The sequence below is a fragment of the Rhincodon typus genome, chromosome 2 (genome assembly GCF_021869965.1).
Source record: "Rhincodon typus isolate 14 chromosome 2, sRhiTyp1.1, whole genome shotgun sequence".
Taxonomy (NCBI): domain Eukaryota; kingdom Metazoa; phylum Chordata; class Chondrichthyes; order Orectolobiformes; family Rhincodontidae; genus Rhincodon; species Rhincodon typus.
In genome coordinates this window covers 61,564,754-61,589,637 of record NC_063333.1, presented here as the reverse complement: position 1 = coordinate 61,589,637, position 24,884 = coordinate 61,564,754, and the positions used below count along the sequence as shown (strand labels likewise).

The 24,884-nt window shown below is 42.1% G+C and overlaps 1 protein-coding gene across 1 annotated transcript in view; it reads left to right on the top strand.

Annotated features, from left to right (window-relative positions):
* The window catches only part of LOC109927512 (tensin-3), a 381,339-nt gene that overhangs the window by 145,928 nt on the left and 210,527 nt on the right, over positions 1–24,884 (top strand). The window contains exons 2-3 of the mRNA XM_048608151.1: positions 2,531–2,645; positions 11,996–12,033. Coding sequence (XP_048464108.1) covers positions 2,531–2,645; positions 11,996–12,033 — 153 coding nt within the window. The remainder of the gene's footprint in view (positions 1–2,530; positions 2,646–11,995; positions 12,034–24,884) is intronic.

Sequence of the window (24,884 nt, the reverse complement as noted above, 5' to 3'; positions counted from 1 at the left end):
CGGGAACAGCGGATGCAGTATACCACATTAGCAGATGTGCAGGTGAACATCTGCTTGATGTGGAAAGTCGTTTTGGGGCCTGGGATCGGGGTGAGGGGGGAGGTGTAGGGGCAGGTGTAGCACTTCCTGCGGTTGCAGGGAAAAGTGCTGGGTGAGGTGGGGCTGGAGGGGACTCTGGAGCGGACAAGGGAGTCACGGAGAAAGTGGTCCCACCAGAAGGCAGATAAGGGTGAGGAGGGAAAAATGTCTTTGGTGGTGGGGTCGGATTGCAGATGACGGAAGTGCCAGAGGATGATGCGTTGGATCCGGAGGTTGGTGGGGTGGTAAGTGAGGATGAGGGGGATTCTGTTTTGGTTGTTATTGTGGGAGGGGGTGTGAGGGATGAATTGCGGGAAATGCGGGAGACACCGGTCGAGGGCGTTCTCGCCCACTGAGGTGGGGAAGTTGCAGTCCTTGGAAATATGAGGACATCTGAGATGTACGGGAGTGGAATGCCTCATCCTGGGAGCAGATGCGGTGGAGGCGAAGGAATTGGGAATAGGGGATGGCATTTTTGCAGGAAGGTGGGTGGGAGGAGGTGTATTCTAGGTAGGTGTGGGAGTCGGTGGGCTTGAAATGGATATCGGTTTCTAGGTGGTTGCCGGAGATGGAGACAGAGAGGTCCAGGAAGGAGAGAGAGGTATTAGAGATGGACCAGGTGAACTTAAGGTTGGGGTGGAGGGTGTTGGTGAAGTGGATGAACTGATGAACTCCTCTCACCCACCTTCCTGCAAAAATGCCATCCCCTATTCCCAATTCCTTCGCCTCCGTCGCATCTGCTCCCAGGATGAGGCATTCCACTCCCATCAATCTCAGATGTCCTCGTTTTTCAAGGACCGCAACTTCCCCCCCCTCAGTAGTTTTGTAGGTTGAAGGAGTCAGGCTCAACCTTAAGATTTCAGCACTATTACTGGAGCCAAACTCAACAGAACCTCACAGTTGGTAGACAGTTTAAGAATGCCAGAAAACAAAGCTGTCATGATCCATGATCAAAGACACAATATCTAGGGACTAATGCATGGATTAACGAACAATTTGTCTCACATTGTCAAAATTCCAAATGCATTTCTGACCAAATCATTTACCTGGCACAAAGCTGTTTTAAATCTTGAATACCTGGTCCCAACAGATAATCTCCCTATAGTACTTCATTTTAAAACCGTTGCTCTTCAGGTCTTGTGCCAAAATGTCTAACAAGCTTGTGGATTGTTTTATTTTCAAGATATTAAAAAAAATCCATGCACTGATTTTTGACAATTCTCTAACCCATTAAACTAAACTTACTTTTCTTATTCTAGTGATAAACTCGCACATCTCGACTCATCTCTCTGTACCCTTTCCAAGCTTTGACCTGATTATTGTTCAAGTTCTCATCCTAGCCCCAGTTTTAGCAGACATTGCGCTCTCCTTGAACATTGTCCCATTCTGTAGAAAAACTGTTGGTTCCCTCATTGCCCTTAAAAAATGCTTGGCTCTCGCTAACTACACTTAAGTCTTCAAACTCCCTTTTCCACCCAAAGTTTCTGAGCATATGTCCGTTTTTTGGATCCATGCTTAACTTATCTGCAAGTACCATTTTAATCCTTTTGGTGGAAATGTCATGAGGGACGTTTTCTGATTCTGACTGTAATGTGCTGTCTTCTTGAACTTTTACCAATTCTTGATTATGGTTAGCCATTGTTCTATCGTAACTGGATCTATATTCATAGAACCACTTTTGCCTAGCTCACTTTAAACTATACAGCCATAACCAGGGTGTCTTCAATGTATTATCTTCCTTCTCTCAATTATTACCCTTAGAATAATCCAATAATCTATTCTTGGCTTTCTCCTCTGAAGGAACAACACTAACCAAATTACCTTTGATCCTGTAATGCCTGAAAATCAAAATTCTGATTATTGTGTTTAAATCTCAACATGACTTCAAACTTCCCTCTTTCTTACACCATGGTCTATCACTATAACTCCTCTCCAATACTGACTGACCTGTGTATCTCTTACCTTACTGCTGACTGAGCTTTCTAGGTCTGTCTCTGGAATTCCCCCTCAAAATTCTGTGCTGCTTCACCCAGTCGCATGTTGATATTTTCTTTAGAACCAAACTTTCTTGACCTAGGTTTTACCAGCCTTCTTTGCTGCATCTTTGGCTGGGCATCCATTTTTCCTCATGCTTCTGTGACTTTGGAATGTCTTTCTTCGTTGAAGGTACTCTTATAAACATCAGTTAAATGAGTAAGTTTAAATGAGGGTCTTGTATGAGATAAAAATAGAATTTCCATATTTCCAGTTTCTTTCTGTTTGATATTCCTGTTACTTGAGGCTTCTGCTATGGTTAGCGCTTAAACTTGTACCACTCAGCTACATTGACAATATTTTAATGTTGACCTGCAATACATTTTTAATAAAAAAAAATTGTTTTAAAACATTATGAAGTAAAACTCCACTTTCAAATGTGTGTTGTAAAAAGGCTGTTTGATGTTTGTTGTTTCAGCCTGAAGAGTTAGTTTCCAGTTCACATACTTTCAAGAATAAGACTTTCAAAAAGCCAAAAACCTGCAGCATCTGCAAACAACTCATCAGCAGCAATCAAGGCCTTTCATGCAGAGGTGAGTCCCCAGCATGCACTGTTCTATATTTTCAGAACATGGGAACAGGCATAAGCCATTCAGCCACTCAAGACACTTCCAAGATTCCAGATAGGTATTGATCCTTCACCTTACAGCCACTAACACCTAGAAGGGTAATAACCGCAAATGCATGGGAATAACACCAGCTGCAAGCTCCCCTCCAAGGCATTCACCATCTTAACTTGAAAATGGACCAGTTTCAGTGTTACTGAGTCAAAATTCTGGAAGTCCGTCCCTCACGACATTGTGAGTCTACTGAGACTAAATAGACTTCAGTTCAAGTTCAGGCAGATCCCCGTCACCTTGACCTAGGAATGAGCAACAGATACTGGCCTAGCAGCCGCCCCCAGATCCCACAAATGATTAAAAAACAGTCCATATTCCCCATGCTATTCCCACATCCCTTTAAAGCATTAGTAAATAGAAATCTGTCAGTCTCTGTCTTGTACTTGTTTGATGACCGAGCTTTCACAGCCTTATGGGGTAGCGAATTCCAAAAATTCACCATCTTCTAAGTAAATAAGTTTGTTCAGATCGAAGTCCGTTTCTTTTCTAGCTATCAGAGAGTAATTGAACTTTGTTAACCAGATCAAAAATGAAGGAGAAACATTTCTAAGGTTTCTTGAGTGAGAGTCGAGTTTTATTCCCTGAGAAAAATAAAAGATGAGCACAAACATACATAAAGCACGGTTGACAAAGAAGGCAGGCTGAAGGGTATCTGCTTCAGCTGAAAGGTGAAGGCAGTTACATTTTAGGGGTGTTTACATTCTTTCAGTTATGAGAACGATGACATCTGAGTCCAACTGTTTGGTTTCTGTCGTGTCTTTTCCGTTATGGGAAGCTGCAGATGCCCCTGGAGTTCTGAATAAATCATTGTTGTGCCAAGCTACTTTTCTTCAACTAGTGAGGTTTAGAAAGGGGAGAGAGAGGAGTTTTCTATATTTGTGCTGTTATTAGTCAGTTTGTTTTGTCCCATTGCTTTGTGGTCAAAGCAAACTACTGAAATATGGTTTAATTGTATATTCGAAGACTAGCTCCATTATCTTTTTCAAACTAAATACTGTACAGGTAATCTTTCATCTCCACAAGATGAAGCGATTGTACAAGAATGAGTAAAAAAGAGATGTGGCTTTCTTAACATCTTATTGAGTTTCAGAGCCTGTTGATGAGAAATGGAAATTGAGTCAGCTGGTTTTGTGCATTTCATGTGGGTTGCCTGGGCTTATGAAATTATTAGAGCGACTATTTTAGTTCAGCAGTGTCCTTTTTAAGTACATTTTTTAGTTCATCAAACTCTCAGGTTTAAAAGTCAGATGTTGAAAGATGAATATTGTCAGTTTCATGGACCACAGACTGTGATCACCTATGGCCATGTTGGACTTCTAACCAAAAAGTGTTTTCGAAATATGAGGGTGAATAGTATAAAGATTACTGTAGATGTAAAATTACTGACTGTCTGGAGAGGAACCCTAGAATGTCGCACCTGAATGTGTTAGAGATGCTTCAAAGGGAGAAATGTACTATAAACTGTTAATATCTCAGTCTGTGAATATGATGGGTGAAAAGACAGCAATATGAGTGAGAGGCATGTTTGCATTTTCCACTTCCAAGAATACAGAGGGACATGAATTAAAAGTGAGTTTTACCCTTGAATGTGCATGTATACGTGTCAGTGTGTTAGCAAGCTGAAGTGCTTATGGATTGAGGAATGCATGTGTCTTGGTCTGGGTTCAGTGCATGTGTGCTGTATGAATCCCGGTCCAAAAACCATCCAGTCGTCACCCCGGCATTGCAGGTGAACAACTTGCTCGCTCTCAGTGCTTCCAGCCACCAACCGGATTCATCCCTCCCATCCACCAACCAGGTCGTACCTACTACCGGTGTCCACCTATCACCAGCATTTTGCCTCCAACCCTTCCCCACCCCCCCCACCCCTTATCTGCTGCTCCCCCTACCCCACATCCCGCCCTGAAGAAGGGTAATACCTGAAACATTGACTGCTCCTTTCCTCCAGATGCTGCCTGGCCTGCTGTGTTCTTCCACCCTCCTGTTTGTCTACCTTGGATTCCAGCATCTGCATTCTGTTTTGGCTTTAACACAGAGAAAACAAGGGAAAGATTAAAATTGAAGCATCAGAAATTAGAATTTCAAGAAAAAGGGAAGGAAAGAGAAGGAGAGGGAGGAAAAGGAAAGTGAAAAAGAGGGGAAAGCCAACGGGGAGAAAGCAAGGAGAGAAGAAAGAGAGTTTCAGGAAAAACAGGAGGAAAGGGAATGTGAATTAAGGCTGCTCGAGCTGAAGGATAGGAAATTTGCTCTGTCCCTGCAAGACAATAAGTTCCAACTTGAGGACAGAGGCTGCTGAATTTGCTCATTCAGTTCTCGGGTTTGAGGAGGTTGAGGTGGAATCCTTACTTATCTCCTTCGAGCAGGTAGCACACCCGTTCATACGGCCAGTCCAAATTGGCCCTTATTACTGCAGAATAAACTTTTAAAGAAAGCTGTTGAAGTTTACTCCCTCTTGATTGAGAAAAATACTGATTATGTAAAAGAGTGAACAAGATTATCTTAAGTACGTTGTGGAGCTGGAGGAACACAGCAGTCCAGGCAGCATCAGAAGAGCAGGAAAGCTGACGTTTCGGGTCAGGACCCTTCTTCAGAAATGGGGAAGGGGGAAGGGAGATCTGAAATAAATAGAGAGGAGGGGTGGGGCTGAGGAAGGTAGGTGGGATGGTGATAGGCGAGTGCAGGTAGGCGGTGGTGGGGATTGGTCAGTTGGATGGGTGGGGCGGATAGGTGGGAGAGAAGATGGACAGAGGTGGGAGAGAAAATGTCAGGTCCAGGAGGTGGGGATGACAAGGAGCGTTGGTCATTGGATGAGGCCGGGGGTGGTGAATTCCATGTTTAGACCATTGTGCTGTAGGCTCGGTGTATGAGGTGTTGCTCCTCCAGTTTGCAGGTACTGTCATTGTGACACTAGAGGAGGCCCAGGAGGGCATGTCACCCAGGGAGTGGGAGGGGGAGTTAAAAATGGTTGGTGAATAGAAGGTGTTGTGGTCGTCGCGTACAGAGTGCAGATGCTCTACGAAATAGTCTCCAAGTCTATGCTTGCTCTCACCCGATGTACAGGAGGCCACACCGGGAGCAGCGGATACAGTAGACCAAGTTGATGGATGTCTCTTTACAGGTATGAGTCACAAAAACTTAGCATGCAGGTAACTCATAATCCATCGATCTATCAGGATCTCAGTTATACAGGGCATTGGCGAGACCATAACTCAAGTACTAGAACACAGAACATGGAACATAGAGCAGTACAGCACAGTATAGGCCCTACAAAGATCAAACTACCCTGCATACTCTACATTTTACTATCCTCCATGTGCCTATCCAAGAGTCGCTTAAAAGTCTCTAAAGTATCTGACTCCACTACCACTGCTGGCAGCACATTTCACACGCCCACCACCCTCTGTGTGAAGAACCTACCTCTGACATCTCCCCTATACTTTCCTCCAATCACCTTAAAATTATGCCCCCTCGTAATAGTCTTTCCTCCCTGGGAAAAAGTCTCTGACTATCCACTATACCTATGCCTCTCATCATCTTGTACACCTCTATCAAGTCACCACTCATCCTTCTTTGCTCCAATGAGAAAAGCCCTAGCTCCCTCAACCTTTCCTCATAAGACCTGCCCTCCAGTCCAGGCAGCATCCTGGTAAATCTCCTCTGCACCTTCTCTAAAGCTTCCACATCCTTCCTACAATAAGGTGACCAGAACTCCACACAATATTCCAAGTGTAGTCTAACCAGGGTTTTATAGAGCTGCAGCATAACCTAGCAGCTCTTAAACTCAATTCCCCGCCAATGAAAGCCAACACACCATACACCTTCTTTACAACCCTATCGACCTGGGTAGCAACTTTGAGGGATCTATGGACGTGGACCCCAAGATCCCTCTGTTCCCCACACTGCCAAGAATCCTGCCATTAACCCTGTATTCTGCATTCAATTTCAACCTTCCAAAATAAATCACTTTACACTTTACACTTTTCTGGGTTGAATTCCATCTGCCACTTCTTTGCCCAGCTCTGCATCCTGTCAATGTCCCGTTGCAGCCTACAGCAGCCCTCCACGCTGTCCACAACTCCACCAACCTTTGTGTTATTGGCAAACTTACTAACCCACCCTTCCACTTCCACATCCAAGTCATTTATAAAGATCACAAAGAGCAGAGGTTCCAAAACAGATCCCTGCGGAACACCATTGGTCACCGAGCTCCAGGCTGAATACTTTCCATCTACTACCACCCTCTGTCTTCTATTGAACAGCCAGTTTTGTATCCAGACAGCCAAATTTCCCTGAATCCCATGCCTCCTTACTTTCTGAATGAGCCTGAATGGGGAACCTTATTAAATGCCTTGCTAAAATCCATAAACACCACATCCACTGCTCTGCCTTCATCAATGTGTTTTGTCACATCCTCAAAGAATTCAATAAGGCTTGTGAGGCATGACCTGCTCCTCACAAAGCCATGCTGACTATTTCTAATCAAACTGCTTGTCCAAATAATCATAAATACTGTCTCTTAGAATTCTCTCCAATAATTTGCCCACCACAGAAGTAAGTCTGACTGGTCTGTAATTGCTAGGATTATCCCTATTCCCTTCCTTGAACAAGGGAATAACATTTGCCACCCTTCAATCTTCTGGTATACTCCAGTAGACAGTGAGGACACAAAGGTCATTGCCAAAGGGGCAACAATCTCTTCCCTCGCTTCCCCTAGCAACCTTGGGTATATCCTGTCTGGCCCAGGGGACTTATCTATCCTCATGTTTTTCAAAATTTCTAGCACATCCTCCTTCCGAACATCAACCTGTTCGAGCATATCTGCCTGTTTCATGCTGTCCTCACAAACGACAAGGTCCCTCTCACTGGTGAATACTGAAGCAAAGTATTCATTAAGGACCTTCCCTCCCTCCTCTGACTCCGCGCACAAGTTCCCTCCACTATCCCTGATTGGCCCTACCCTCACTCTGCCCGTCCTCTTGTTCCTCACATAAGTAGAGAAAGCCTTGGGGCTTTCCTTGATCCTACCCGCCAAGGTTTTCTCATACCCTCATCTAGCTCTCCTCAGTCCATTCGTCAGTTCCTTCCTGGCTACCTTGTAGACCTCTAGAACCCTGTCCGATCCTTGCTTCCTCAATCTTAAGTAAGCTTCCTTCTTCCTCTTGACCAGATGTTCCACATGTCTTGTCATCCAAGGTTCCTCCACCTTACCATCCCTTCCCTGCCTCAGTGGGACAAACCTATCCAGTACTCGTAGCAACTGCTCCCTAAACAACCTCCACATTTCTGTCGTGCATTTCCCTGAGAACCTCTGATCCCAATTTATGCTCCGCAGTTCTTGTCTAATAGCATTGTAATTCCCCCTCCACCAATTAAATACTTTCCCATACCGTCTGCTCCTGTCCCCCTCCATGACTATAGTAAAGGTCAGGGAGTTGTGATCACTGTCACCGAAATACTATCCCACAGAGAGATCTGACACATGACATGGTTCGTTGCCAAGCACCAAATCCAATATGGCCTCCCCTCTAGTGGGTCTGTCTACGTGTTGAGTCAGAAATCCTTCCTGGACAAACCTGACAAAATCTGCTCCACGCAAACTATTTGCACTTAGACTGGAACCTCTATATTAGGGAAGTTGAAGTCACCCAAGACAACAACCCTATTACTTCTGCACCTTTCCAAAATCTGCCGCCCAATCTGTTCCTCAGCGTCTCTGTTGCTATTTGGGGGGTCTATAGAAAACAATAGAGTGACTGCTCCTTTCCTGTTTCTGACTTCCACCCATACTGACTCAGTGGAGAAACCCTCCTCGATGACTTCCCTTTCTGCAGCTGTGATCCCATCCCTGATTAGCAATACCACTCCCCCACCCCCTTTTATCTCCCTCCCTATTTCTTTTGAAACATCTATACCCTGGAACATCCAACAACCACTCCTGCCCCTGTTTTATCCAAGTCTCCGTAATGGCCACAACATTGTAGCTCCAAGTACTGATCCATGCTCTAATCTGTAGCTTTGGTTCCCATCCCCCTGCCAAACTAGACTAAACCCTCCCAAAGAGCTCTACTATGTGCGATTTTGGTCTCCTTACCTTCTTCCTTAAATAAGTGTATTGCTGGTAGTTCCTAGCATGTTTACTAGATTTCAGCAGGTTGGAACGAGCAGGTTCTCTTATGAGAATAGGTCGGAACAGGCCGACATTATTGCCAATGGAGTTTAGAAGAGTGAGGGGTGACTTTCTTGAAGTGTCTAAGATCCTGAATGATCTTGACAAGGTGGATGTGCAAAAGATGTTTCCTCTTGGAGGTCAGTCCAGAACCAGGGGTCACTGTTTCAAAATTAAGGGTCACCCTTTGAGGGCAGAATATGGAAGTTGAAACACAAACAGATGGGCCATGATCTTATTGAATCGTGGAACAGGCTTCTCTGCTGCTCTTAATTCTTATCTCTGTGTATTCACTGGGTGCACCTGGAATTGTGACCGTTTGGGACCAGTGACCACGGGATTCATCCCCACTCTGCTTGTGGATGGGGTAACTTACTCCTGGGCAATGAACTGGCAGGGCCCAAGGTAAAAGCATCCCCAGATATCAAAGTGTATGGGGTGAAGGCAGGATCAGGTTACTGAGTAGTTGATCGGTCATAATCATATTGAATGGTGAAGCAGGCTGAAAGGGCCGAGTGGGCTACATCTGTTCCTGTTTTCTGAGTTTCTAAGAGTTTCAGTGCCTCTGGTTAAAAATGGTCATTCTAAGGTAGTTGGTTTCATACAATCCATTTGGGTTGTCTGGTTTTGTCAAGTTATAGGTCCGCAGTCTCCTTATAAAGTTTGCTATAAGTCTTGGATATTAAGTCAAGTGATAAACCTTAATATTTGTGGTCTAATTTCACATTGACATTGATTTGCTAAGATAGTCGTGTTGGCTCCCACATAAACACTGATGTGTGACAAATACTTCTGTTTGAAAATAGAACTTCTTCTGGGAGTAGACTGACAATATATTTTGCACATCATCAGAAAGAGTCTTTATGCGTTAAGCATTTAGCAATTGAAAAAACAAGTCTTTTGACTAATTTCAACTTGTTGCTCCTTGTCCCACTCAAATTTCAGATTTATCTTGCAATATTTTGACTATCATCTGCTATATGGTATACGTTGCAACATTTCAAGGCTGAAAAGTCCAAGTTGTCTTCATCTTTCTATCTAATTCAGCATGCTGAAAGAAAGAATCAACCCAATCGTGCTTTGGACTGTCTCCAGCACTTGAATGTAATTGGAATGAATGTGACACTCAGGGTGTTGCCTAACTCCGATACCTTCAGCTTGATCGTGACTTGTATTTCATTGTTTCAGCTGTGGAATACATACTGCTATTGACTTTCTTTATTTTCTTTATTGCTGCTCTGCATTGTGTGGATATATTAAGTGTCAGATCTGCTAAGCCTGCTAAGTATCTTTAAACTTCCCTTTCAAACAAATGTCTTGCCCATTTCTGCTCCAGTTTGCACTGTATCAAACTGCAAGCTATCATTGAAAATGAAAAATTCCACTTGTCCCAACACAATGCTGCTTTCAAACCTTTCCAACTTAATATCAGAATCCACGATGTACCCTGAATTTGAATTTTATCGGTAATCCTCCATGTGGAATTCTATCCAGTGTCCCTTGGATGTCTAAGCCTCCTGCATTTCATTTAAAATGTCAACTCTTCAAAAAATTCAGGAAGATTTGTCTGACAGAATCTTCCACTTTTGAACTCATGTTGGCTATTTGTGAGGTGATTACTCTCTGTTCATTCTTCTGATTTGTACCTGATAATTAATTCCATCATCTTATACGAAACTCTATAGCTCAGTGTTCTTGTGGTGCAGTGGTAGTGTCCCTACCTGTGAGCCAGGACGCCAGGGTTCAAATCCCATATGCCCCAAAGGTGTGTAATAACATCCTCTCCTCGAACAGTTTGATTTGATTTGATTTATTTGTGGTCACATGTGTTTTGTTACAAAATACAGTGAAAAGTGTTGTTGTATAAGATGTTTTAAGATGGCCACTCTCCAGCGCCACCTTAAAACACAGAAAAATAAACCAAAACATAGAATATAAAGGTGGAAAAACAAAGAAAACATGTTCAACTTTACAATCCTTCTTGTTAAGGAGTAAAAATATCTAGAATCCTTTGCTTCGGTAAGGATCTGCATCACTTTCTGCCTTAGAATAGCTGTGATCTGCGCAGTTTTAATAAATAAAGGGGTTGCTCATTCCTTGTCAAGTTAGTAGCATGACTAGAGCTCAACAGTCCATTGAATACTAATGTCTCAAAGGTTCAGTCTTCATTTAGGGCTGTGAAAGTGAGTTGAAAGCAAATTCACCTGTATTATGGAAAGCCCCATGTTTCATCTCATTTCTCTGCTGATAGCCTGAACTAATCTGAGTGGCTGTTAAGGCTTTGCCATAAGTAAACTGTCACCTATCAGTAATTGCAACTTTCAGGGAAGCAAATGAAAGAACAGAAATCAGGAGTAATCAAAAAGGGGCGTGATTGCTAGGTAGTAATTTGTTAGAGTTTTTGAAATTTAGCCACTTTTTCTTCTTTTTAGTTATGTTTTATGGCACAAGTGAAAGGATAGGTTTTTATAACAATTCTGTCTTTTTTGTTTAAGTTAGTAATAGGTGACATGGCAGCTAAAGACTGTCCATGAAATAATAAAAAAAGACTTTCTTACTGAGGACTTAAAAATCGTAACACCACTATTGGTCAGTTAGTTCTTAGTTTTGCTATCAATAAGAAATCAAACACCATCCATGGTGTGATTTTAAAAAAAGAATTAAGTGGCTGAAAAGCAGAAACTGGCAAAAATTCATATGGAATAATATGTGTCCTTTGCAGAGTGATGCAATGACATTTGGCGTTGCAGATTTTTAACCATACAGTACCAATTCAGTTCATAATTTCAAGGCACAATGTGTTTCACTTCTCACAGTTTGCATGCCTTTATGCCCATCCAATTCCGTTATATTGGGTTGAAACTTGTTATTTGGAGGTGTCTTGATGGATCGAGTATGGAATGCAAAAAAAAGCTAAAGAAATGCATTATACCTGCTTAGTCCTTCCAACTTAAAAAAAAGGAAGTTGGGGTTGATAATTGAAAGAGACTCAAACAGCCCCAACAGCTTTTAGAATTTCAGAGAGGGGTTAATTTTAAGGGAAATGGCTTTTACTATCAACTACTGTATTTAATTTGTTTTCATTGTTCTTTTCCAGTTTGCAAATATGCGTGTCACAAGAAATGTGAGTCAAAGGTAAGTCAGAACAAAAGGTGATTGTTTCAATTATTAATCGATGGGAAATTTGACACATTGGCTTCTGAACTTTTATGCGGGAAGAACTTTGATTTTATGTTGTACCTTTAATCATCTGGGTATTTCCCAACTTTATTCCCAATAATATACTTTTAAAGTGTGTTTACTGCTGTAATTTGAATATACTTCAAATAAGTTTTGCGCAGTGAGATCTGACAACTAGCAGTGAGGTAGAATACCAGATAAAATTTGTTTTAGTGATAATTGTTGAGGAATAAATAGTGACCAAGACACCAGCAAGATGCTGTTGAAAAATAATGCCATGTGATCATTGCCATCTATCTGAGAAGGCAAATGGAACCTCGGATTAACATCTCATCTGAAAGACAGCATTTCTGATAATGGAACACTTCTTAGGTACTGCGCCAAACTGGCAGTTTGGATTACAATTCAGAACCTCGGAGTGAAACTTGAAACTAATGTGAGAATGCTGCTACTGAGCCATGGTTGATCGCACTGATGTGGCCAAAAAAACTTTAAACTAACTGCTGAGGCAGAACTGTACTTCTCAAAGTAAGCAGCTTGTTTGTCAAGTAATGAATGAAGTGTATTAGGTAATTTGTTTGACTGAAATTCTTAAACATTGAAACAAGTAAAAATCAATTGTCCAATAACATACTGCAGAAATTTGCTAATTGCGCTGCCCAGCTGTTGAACATACCTGTTTTTTTTGTGTGCAGACACAGATTGGCGTGAGTTGAGTGATAGGAAAGAGGAAGTAATGGCCAATGGATTTTTTTTTTAAAGACTAAGAGGAGGTTTGTAGTGGAGTTCCCAGGGGGCAGAATTAAGATCCTTTCCTGATCATATTAACAAGTTGATGCAGTGGGCAGATGTATGGCAGATGAAGTTCAGTGGAGAGTGAATGCAGTATAGAATGATGCATTTTTGTTGCAAGGGCACAAACAGATAGCATAAAATATGGGGTACAGTTTTAAAGTAATTCATGTTGTCGGCTGTTTGCAAAATGAGTATACGCGTAATACACTTCAATGTATTTGTCGACAGATCAGAGAAGTCGCAGGATAAGTGGAGAGAGTAGTTAATAAATCTTAAAGAATCCTGAGCTTTATTAAAAGGGGCATAAAAGTATAAAAACAAAGAGGTGATGTTGCATTTGTATAAGATGCTTGTTAGATCTCAGTTGGAGTATGGTGTATGGTTCTGGCTCCACACCACAGGAAGGATGCAAACACACTGGAGAGAGTGCAGAAGAGATTTTCAAGAATGCTCCAGTGGTGAGATACTTTAGTTCTGAGAATAAATTGGAGAATTTGGGACTATTTTGCTTGGAACGAAGAAGGCTCAAAGAAGATCTGTCAAACATTTTCACAGTCATGATGGGTTGGACAGAGTAGAAAGGGAAACTGTTTCTGCTTGTATGAGGATCAAGAATGAGAAGGCAGAGCTTTAAAGTGATTTTCAGAAGATGTGTATATAATGTGAGAAAAAACATTTTCACCCAAGTGGCTTTCACCTCAAATGTGCTGCCTGGAAGATTGGTAGAAATGAGTTCAATTGAGGTATTCTTGAGAGCATTGTATGTTTGTTGTAAATTAAATAATGTAGAAGGGTATGGGGGAAAGCATGATATCTGCACAAAGTCAGGATGTTCATTTGGAGAGCCGTGCAGATATGATGGGCCAACTGACCTTTGCACGTACTAATTTTGTGATTCTATGATGGGAAATTGCCTAAACAAAGAATAAAATTGAATGAAGAATTATTCCTATTATCTAATGTTCCCCCTCAACTAAGAACAGCACTGGTAGTCAGGTTACTTTGGGATATCATAGACTGGGGAGTAAATTATGTGGTATTATCATTTTGTGTAAGGGATATGTTTAAGAAATATATTTCATTTTTCTCATACTGATGGTGTTCAAAGGTTAAAACCAATGCTATTAAACAGTTCACAAATATAAACTAAAGTTCGACCTTGAAAAATTGTTTTGCATTGTTGAGGCATGTGGAATTTGCTAATACTTTGTTAATGACTTTTCTGAAAAGAAATCTACCTGGGGTGCTTTCCGTGGAATGAACATTATGTGAATTCTGCTGTGACTGTGTTTAAAATATTTCAACATTACGTACAAAGTGTGGAATTTATGCACTCCACTGCTACATTAACCAGTCATTTGTGTTTAAAAAAAAGCTGTCTGGTCCACATTGCAATTGAATGAAGAAACACTAACACCATGTACCAAAAGCTTAAAATAATGGAAGTCAAAACAAGGTGAAATAACACCCAGAGGAGTGAGCCTTAAGGATAATTGCTTAAAGCCCCTGACTACTCAGTTCACAGATCTGTTCATCATGGCCATCTGTTTCTCCAATGTTTTTTTTCTTGTAATAGGTGGGATACACAGTCGATCAACCAGTCCATGCTTGCAAAATTCAAAATATCTACTGTTTATATGATTCCACAAGTGGCAGCATTTGATGAACGATTCTGAGTGCGCTAATAGTTATGCTAACAATCAATTTAAGATAATGAGTGGTGATTGTAATGTGGCTCGTTTACCCTTGCTACAGTGGCATACAATCATACACATAAGGACCTGTCCTCTGCAAATACAGGAATATGTTTAAGCTTTGTGCCTTTAAAATTTGGCTGCATTTATTGACACCAGTGCGTGCACACGATGTGTTGCTTAAGTTCACAGATGTGCATTTGAATGGCTTTGGGGGAATTCGGCCTGCGATGGGACTCGGGAGCGAAGCGGGTTTGGGACCTGGGAGAGGGAGAATGGGGAACTGGACCCAGAAGCACGGGGTGGAGATTGGGGGCATCCCGTATCCTCACCTCACTGCTCACCCACGTGCCCTCCCCTCACCGCTCACCCATGTGCCCTCACCTCACCGCTCACCCATGTGCCTTCATCTCACTGCTTACCCAATCGGTCACCCATGTGCCTTCACTCTCTTTCCACCCACTTGCATCCTCACAAAACACTTCAGTACTGTCTTTTCATAATTAACCTACATTTGTTCAAGTGACTATTAATTTAGTTTTGACTGATCATTTTGAGAAGCATCCCCATGGCAGGACTGATCTGTAATTGACCTGGCCTTATCTTTACACCCATTTTTGAACAACAGGGTAATATTTGCAATTACCCAGCTCCTCTGCATTTTACACTCTCACTTCCCTCTGTATTTTTCAATGTTTTGCATGCTGTCATGATGCCTGATCAACTTTAAGTACAAACAACCTTTCCAATACATTGGAAAACATGAAAGTAGATAAGACCTCAGGGTCTGATGAGATCTATCTTAGGATACTGAGAGAGGTAAGGCCTTAACAAAGATCTTTGTATCCTCTTTAGCCACCCAGAAGACTGGAAAATAGCTCATGTCCATTTCTTTTAGAGGTGCAACAGGGATAATCCAGGAAATTATAGGCTGGTGAGCCTTAGGTCAGTGGTAGGGAAATTATTGGAGAAGTTTCTAAGGGACAAGATTTACTCGCAGTTGGAAATGAGTGGACTGATTGGGGATAGTCAGTATGGCTTTGTGAGGGGAAAGTCTTGGCTCACAAATTTGGTTGAGGTTTTTAAGGAAGTGACAAAGATGATTGATTAGGGTAGGGCAGTGGATATGTCTACGTGGACTTTACTAAAGCATTTGGCAAAATCTCTCATGCTAGCCTGGTCCAGATGATTATGCGTATGGGTTCCACAGTGAATTAATAAATTGGATGTAAAATTGGGTTGGTAAAATTGGAAGACAAAGGGTAGTTGTAGAGGGATGTTTGTTCTGACAGGAAGTCTGAGACCAGTGTTGTTCTACAAGGATCATTCCTGGGACCTCACTTGATATATAAACACACAGACACATACAAAATATATAAATGATTTAGATGAAAATATTGGTGGGTTGATTGGTAAGTTTTAAAACAAAATGAAAATTAATGGAGTCAACACTGTGTGAAGCTGGAGGAACACAGCAGGCCAGGCAGCATCAGAGGAGCAGGAAAGTCACTGTTTGGGGCCCGGACCCTTCATCAGGGGTCCCGACCCGAAATGTCGATTTTCCTATTCCTCTGATGCTGCCTAGCCTGCTGTGTTCTTCCAGCTTCACACAGTGTTATCTCTGGCTCCAGCATCTGAAGTTCTTGCTATCTTTGAAAATTGATAGAGTTGTGGATTGTGAGGAAGGTTGTCAAAGGATACGGGTGAGGTGGTAGAAGCAGATACGATAGCAACATGTAAGAGACATTTAGACAGACACATGAACAGACGGGGGATAGAGGGATACAGACCATATGCAGGCAAATGTATTGTTTAGAATGGCATCATGATCGGCGTGGACGTGGTGGGCTGAAGGGCCTGTTCCTGTGCTGTACTGTTCTAAGTTGTAATACTGCATTAATTTTAAACACTTCAGGTGTCTGACCTCCCACCTCTTTTTGCCATGATCCTTCTTTAAAAATTCTTGAATTTGATATGAGTGGCGGCGGCACAGTCAGCATTTGTTGTCCTTTCCAGTTGCCGTCGGCTCTCTACGACATTTTGGAAGGCACCTAAGTTGCTGTGTGTATGCAGTCACGTGTGGGCCAGACCAAGTATGGATAGCAGCCTAAAGAGCTTGCTGAGCCAGATGGGTTTTTATGACAGTTGGCAATGGCATGATGTTATATGGTTACCATTATACCAGTTTTTGATTCCAGATTTTACTGAATTCAAAATTTGTCACCTTCCAGGGTGGAATTTGAAACCATGTGCCAGAACATTAGCCTGAGTCTCTGGATTAATAGTCCAGTGACATTACCACTGTGGCACCCAATCCCCAATATGCACAGAGATCTACGTAAAAAGGTATACAATAGTATCCATTCCCTGGCCCATGTGTAAATGCCCTTTTTCGTCCCTAATCAGTCCTAATTTTTTTTTAAATTTGTTCATGGGATGTGAGTGGCAGTGGTGAGTGTAGCATTTCTTGCCTGTTCCTAATTTCCCTTGAGGAAGTGGTGGTGAGCTGCCTTCTTGATTGCCACAGACTTTGGAGTGTTCAAATCAAAGTGGTTAAGTGTACTTAATAATTTCATAAAATTATTGGACTGGAGTATTAACAGTCACCTTTTAGTTTTGCTGCCAGACAGCAACTTTAACCAGACCGTGCCTCCAACAATGTTTTTTTGACCTTCCTCAGTCCTGCTCACTAGCATCAATGTTTTAGGCCTCCGCATCCAATGTATCATCCTCAAACACTTCTACCTCCAATTAGACCCCACTACCCGGAACATCTTCCACTCCCCACCTCTCTCTGCCTTCCGCAAGAACTATTCCATTCACCACACTCCCCACCAACCACTCCAACCCGTCTGGTACCTTTCCTTGTAACCGTAAAAGATGCAACACCTGCCCACACACCACCTCCCTCACCACCATTCAAGGCCCTAAACGGTCCTTCCATGTGAGGCAGAGTTTCACCTACATCTGCTCCTGATGTGGTCTTCTCTACATCGGTGACACCAAACGTAGACTAGGTGACCATTTCACTGAGCATCTCCACCTGGCCCATAACGGCCAACCTAACCTCCCAGTCACCGCCCATTTCAACTCCCTGCCCCACTCCCCCTCCGACAGGTCCCTCCTCGGGCAAATCCAGTGTTGTAGTGACTTGGAGCGCAAATTTGAGGACAACATCTTATCTTCCACCTGGGCACCCTCCAGCCTGGAGGACTCAACATTGGGTTCTCCAATCTCTAATAACCTTCCTACCCATTCCTCACCTCCCCTCCCAGCTCCACATCCTCCCTTCCATTCCACCTTCTGACCGTCCCTTCCAGCCATCAACCGGATTCATCCCTCCCATTGACCAACCACGTTGTACCTACCACTAGTGTCTACCTATCACCACCATTCCGCCTCCACCCCTTCCCCCTGCCCCTTTATCTGCAGCTTCCCCTACCCCCACATCCCGTCCTGAAGAAGGGTAATACCTGAAATGTTGACTGCTCCTTTCCTCCAGATGCTGCCTGGCCTGCTGTGTTCTTCCAGCCTCCTGTTGCTATCTTACATTTAAGGCCATTCTCCAGGGTTCTATCAAGTGGGCTTATTGCAAAAAATTAGGATAGCTTTGTACAACCATGCTATCAATAATTTACAGATATGCAAAATAAAAAAAATTATACTTTAGTTATTAATGCACTCAGTGGAGTTTACGTGATGCATTTGTTTTAAAGATGTATATGGCAGGCATGAGCCTGAAAAGGAAGGTCCACGAATGTCAGTATTCGAGTACTTAAAATGGTAAATAGCAAGTGTTGAATACATTTGCTTTCAAGTATGCTTTGTTTTATTCTGTATGCAAAAACTTACCTGAACAAGTCATAATTTGTATCTCTTAACAAAAGGTGACCTAGAAATCTGATCTTGTGTCTGAAAGAGCTACCTTACTGGCATCATCAGCAAGCAAGGAAAAGAATGCCAACACTTCAGATAAGAAGAAGATTAAACAATCCTGTTCAGAAGTACTCCAAGTTCCCACAATCTGACACCATTATTATTGAATGTAAACAGAAAAAAAGGTCCACCCTGGGGATTAAAACCAATTCATTGAAAGAGGCAGGAGCACATTTAAAAGATCTGTAAACAATAGTTTGATGTGGAATTGGTGACTTGCCAGATTTATACAGTCAAAGGTTCAATAAAACAAAATTTGTTTACTGCAAAGATTGGCTTTGTAAACTTGAAAATCAATATATACCTAATGGAGTGGTGATTGCTGAAGATTCAAAATCTGAAAAATACCAGAGGCATAATTCCTTTGAGGCATTCTGGACCAAGGAAAGCATGCTTCAAGAATATAATTCATCAATATGTTGTGAAAATAATTTAAAAATTGCAGATTGCAGAAGTTTTGAATAAAGCACTGCAATATACAGTATTTAGTTGTGATCTTATTTCTAGGTAATAGGGCAAAGAGTGAATAAATTCAGAGTTGCTGAATGTGGATGATTATGTTGTTTGTGAAACAGCTACATCCAATTTTCAAAATTCCCATGCTTTTTTTTGAAAGAACCGTAGACAATGTCTATCACTTCCACAAAACAAAATAACTTTAAAGTTTTATTTAAGCCACAGATTCTGTGGTTAACTTCTGTAAAGGTTCAGTTTAATGCCCTGAATAAATATCAGCAGTTTCGTGGTAAGAAGCTTAATAAAAAATGAGCATTTGTATTTTAGTAAGAAGAATATTTGTAATCTCAATGCTTTCTTACATGAAAAGAAAATCCTGCTTTTGTGGTGAGAAATAGTTAAATGTTTGGGACATAAATGGCAAATTAATATAGCCCAACAGTAACTGTGATATCTGGGTTTCCAGCTGCTTCAGCTATGGCTTTGCTCCAGGAAGGTAGTTCTCCAAGTCAAACTTAGCAAAGATTTCTCAAATGCAGCTTCCTGCAATTTGCTTTTTGGATAGTTGAGTTACTTAGTATGTTGAACATTCTGTTCTTATTTATATAACGTTCAGTAGTTCTTTTATTACGAAGTGCAAAAAATCAAGAAGGAATGAGGTGCATTTCTCTGAGAAATATCAACTTAGTTACCCTGATGTTGTGAACATCATTAAAAGAATGGTGTGCACCATTTCTTGTGCTTAGGGCTTTGCACAGACGTTTTGGCCAGTAATTTAATTATTAGTAAGTTTGCTTTATAATATTCCTGTGAAGAACTTTAAGATGTGACTGAAAGCTGATACATACATAAGTTGTTGTTAAGATCATCATTTCATGATGGGGCCTTAGGGTGCATGACTGATGTATGTGACAGCGCTTCCTTATTAATCAGAATGTAGAATTTCTACCGAGACAGAGGCTGGAAGCTTAACAGTGCAAACGCTTTTACAGTGGGGGAGATTGTCAATGGGTTCAGGAATTCATTTACAATTGAAGCAGACTTTTCTGGAGCTCATTAACTTAGCATTAGCGTCCCACTTCCAGACTTTTTAACCAGATCTGTCAAAGGAAGGATTTCTAATGAAATGGTCCATGGCAGGATTGAGAATAGCTGAACGATATTTTGATTTATTAGGTCTTGCTGTGGGACCTGATCTAAGCTGTTCTATCCCAAAGCTGAGTGAAAGAGGCCAGCTTCTGAAACGAAACAGACATGGCAGCGAGTGGCAGATGCAGTACGCAGCAGGAGTACAGTCGTTTACACTCCGACTCAGTACTGCAGGAGATAAAATGAAGGTAGAAGGTTTGGGAAGCGTGTTCCATTTTCAGGTTCAGTACTCAAGGCAATCCTCATAAATGTATCTGGTGGGTCCACTCTTTGCTGCCTCTGTCCAGCCACACCTCCCATCTCAGCAGCAGTGCTGATGCTTTTCATGTTCTTATCTCTGACATTGATCTCCCACAAATGATATCTTTCCCAACCCTTTGACATTCCATGATGCGTCTCGTAGCTCGCATTCTCTTCTGCAAGGAGAACAAGCATCCCATGGAGATAGAGAAATGCAGGGTTATAGAAGGGACAACCAACAGTAGTTAACTTTATAGCCACTAGCAATGCCACCCTTACCTGCTTCTCCACTAGTTATGAGGTCTTGGTTTCAGGAGGAGTCTGTAGATGTCAGCAACAATCCTGAAAGGTTGAGTTTGCTCAAGGGCAGGCACTCTCACATGTCGAGACGGCTCATGCTCTGTCTGTAAACCCTGCTTTGAGTTCCTTGTCTCATTTGAACTGTACCTTTTAGCAGAATCTCAGCAGGCTCTGAGCAACGTGGGGCTACAACAGGACATGCAGCAGAATTGAGCGAGATATTTGGTGAGGCCCATCTTGACAGAGATATCTCACCGCATATCATACTAAGCAGATTTTCACTAAGCTGCAGCAAATTCCCAATTGGTGATCATTATTGTGCATTAAACACTGTCCTAACAGCCCAAATTACCAAGGGTTCCAATCTTACCAACCATGCCATACAAATGATCCATCAGCAACACGGGCAATGGACTTTTTGGTTGCTTTAACTTTACACTTGCTGCAAACAACTTTCATGTTGTGCATCAGGTGCGTGAAGTCAAGGGGTCTATAGCCTTCACACTGAGGATCCCAGGCACAGTAAGCTAAGGAAGCCTCAATACCAGTCCTGGGCTCGGTCGAGGCAATCAGAACTGTGATGGTGGTGTCGTGGTTTGGGGTAGTGCCAACGAATGGCAGAGATGTTGCAGGCAATAACGAGTGTGGTAAAACATGAGCTTTGGTGAGAGGTGAGTGCAGTAGCAGAGATGGAGTGAGTGTGATGTAGCAAATTGAAGATGGTGGCTGTTAGCCCAGTAGAGTGGAGATCATCAATGGCCTTCCAACACTGAGACTGCTTTGACCCTGGAGGCAATCACGGACCAGGCTGGCATGTCTGGCCTCATGGTCTCTGCTGCGTGGAGAAGAGGACATCTCACCTATCCCTCACCCTGTCCAGCAGGACCTCCGGGACTTAGGAATTAGGATAGTTTGGTGATTGTCTTTGACCAGTGCAGACTCCGTGGACTGAAGGGACATTTTCTGTGCTTCAGACCTCTATGAATGCAGAGTTAAATTCAAAGATTAGTGATTTGTTTGTGTCCTTTTTTGACTCTCCCAGTAGGTACACAAGCGCACTGTTGTCACCTACAAACACACTGGGGTCAAACCTGGGAGTGGGAGGAATTGGGTTGGGTTCCTGACCTGTTTCACCCACACACAGCCTACCTCCTCTTAGCATTGAAACATCCCACCAAAGTTTTAGACCAGGACGTATAGATTAGAATAACTATATTGATGTCAAATCACGTGCAGAAATGAAGTTGAGAGGAAAGATAGATGGGATTAAAAGGGATAAAAGTGAGAGCAAAATGCTTTTAAACATCGAAAATCTCTAACGTGAATTTAATTCTAAAGGAATGAGACTTCATATTTATAAAATAGAACTTCCAGGACCAGATAGGATGTTCAGAAGTTGGTAAGTCTCATCACACCATTTAAACTGATTTATGCCTGAAGGCACCAGTCTTAATCTGATGAAGGGTCTAGGCCCGAAACGTCAGCCTCTCTGCTCCTATGATGCTGCTTGGCCTGCTGTGTTCATCCAGCTCTACACCTTGTTGTCTTAACATTTTTTGCAGCGTTTTGTGGATAACCAGTAGTTACCTTCAACAAGTTCATGCCCCTTGTGTGATGTTACGTAACAGAGTCTTTCTTCATGTCCCATTGCAGTGAAGCTTGTGGCGCAACAGGGTAAACTGCACTGATTTTACATTTAACTGTGAATGTGCACTCTCCAGAAATGGCTATCAAATTTTTTCCCTAGTAATGGTGAGTGCTAACAGCCTTTGTTATTCTTGCTACACAACCTGAATCCAAAGTTTTCTTTGCTTTGGAGTTCACAGTGACATTCCTTTCCTGAGACAAATGAAAGGTTTTGTTTTTGTTGCAGATATTTTTTACAGTGAAAACATTTAAACAATCTCATGTTTACATTTTCATATCTTAAAGCTGCAGATGTGTTTCATGTCAATGATGCAGACATCTTTGAAAAGTGTAGGGTGCAGCTGTATATCAGAAGTGCTCGACAGTGTGGGAAATCTAAGCCCTACTGCAGACACAACTATAATGGTGTCTCTTCTGGATTGTGGGAAGCAATCTTGATGTGACAATAACCTGGTTGCTGTTAATGAACCAAAGCATTGAATTAAGGTGAATACGACTTGCTACAAATCTTGGCAAACAGTGATTGAAGTAGTTACTTTGACTCTGGTATCTAGTTTTAACAAAGAACAGTACAGCATAGCAGCAGGCCCTTTGGCTCACCAAGCTTGCGCTAACACGATGCCTTTCTAAACTTTAAAAACTTTTTGACTCTGTGTGGTCTGTATCCCTCTATTCCCTGCCTAATCATATATCTCTCAAGAGATAGTAGGTGAAGAAGGGTCTGAAGAAGCGTCTAGGCCCGAAACGTCAGCCTTCCTGCTCCTCTGATGCTGTGGCCTGCTGTGTTCATCCAGCTCTACACCTTGTTATCTCATATATCTGTCAAGGTGCCTCTTCAACATTGCTATTGTATCTGCTTCAACTACATCCTGTCAGTACATTCCAGACACTTACCACCCTCTGTGAAAAAATTTGCCCCTCACATTTCCTTTAAACTTGCCCCCCTTTTATTTTGAACATATGTCCCTTATTAATTGATGTTTCTACTGTGGAAAAAGTACAGTAGTATGATTCAAACAGCCTGGTCTTTGGGAAAGGTGCATCAGCCTCTTTCTTGTAAGCTCTTGTGACAGAGACTGTACACTCTAAACTTAAAAACAATAATTTGGCAACAGGTAAATTACTGTACTGGTTGAATTTTTCAGGTAAAATTATTTCACTGTGTTACTCACAGTCAAGAATATGAGTTTTTAATTGGTCCATTGTTATGGTGAATTAGTTTCTTTGGTGACCAATGATGCACTTGGGCAGGACAAACAAGGCAATGGAATACATAATGAATGGTAGGACCTTGGTGAGCACCAAGGATCAGAGGGACCTTGGTGTGCTTGCATATCAGTCCCTTAAAGTATCAGGGCAGGCAAAGTGGTTAAGAAGGTATATGGGATACTTGCCCTTATTAGCCGAGGCAAAGAGTTTGAGCAGGGAGGTTATCCTAGAACTGCGTAAAATGCGAGTGAGGCCACAACTAGAGTACAGTATGCAGTTCTGGAATCCACATTATAAGAATGATGTGATTGCACTGGAGAGAGTGAAGAGGAGATTGACCAGGATGTTGTCTGGGCTAAAGAGTTTGAGTTATGAGGAGAGATTGGATAGACTGGATAACAAAGTGTGGAATTGGAGGAACACTGCAAGTCAGGCAGCATCAGAGGAACAGGAAAGCTGACGTTTCGGGTGGGGACCCTTTGGTTTTACGCAGGGCAGAGGAGATTGAGAGGGCACATGAATGAGGGCATAAAATTATGGGGAGCATAGATACAGAAGAGACCTTTTCCCTGGGAAAGGGTTTAGTGACCAGGGGGCATAGATCTAAGGTAAGGCCAGGAGGTTTAGAAGGGAAGTTAGGGAAACTTTTTTCACTCACAGCATGATGGGAATCTGGAACTCACTGCCTGAGGGATGGTAGAAGCATTAACCCTCATAACATTTTAGTAATATTTAGATGTACACTTGTAATGCCAAGATGTAAAAAGCCAAAGCTGGAAAATAGGATTGGAATAATTAGGTGGTGGTTTTTGACTGGCATAGACTTGATGTTCTAAAGGACCTTTTTCTATGCTGTAGACTTCTATGAGCATGAATGTTTTGAAAGATTCTATGATTTGGTGCAAATTGCATGCTTAAAATTGTTCCATTGACCTTATGAACTCTTAACTTGCAAGCTTTTGATTGACTGAAAACCTGACCTTCAAATTCAGTTTTCAGTGAAAATACACATTTTTTAAAAAGTGCCAGCATACAAACTGAGTGCTGTAAGCCAGGAAACAGATGATTGTGGTAACATCGAACAAGCATTTGAGCAGCTCCCTTTCTTCATACTGGTTTTAACATAGGGAAACATCCTGAGGTGCTTCAGGGGAGTGTTATTAATCAAAACTTGACACAAAACCATTTGAGATATTAAGGAAGATGAACGTAAACTTGCTGAAAGAGGTTTTAACAAGTACCCTAAAGAAAAAGGTAAAGAGAAAACAGCCTGGGGAGGAAATTCGAGAACTTACGGCATGGCTGTTAATAGTGAGATAACAAGGTGTAGAGCTGGATGAACACAGCAGGCCAAGCAGCATCAGAGGAGCAGGAAGGCTG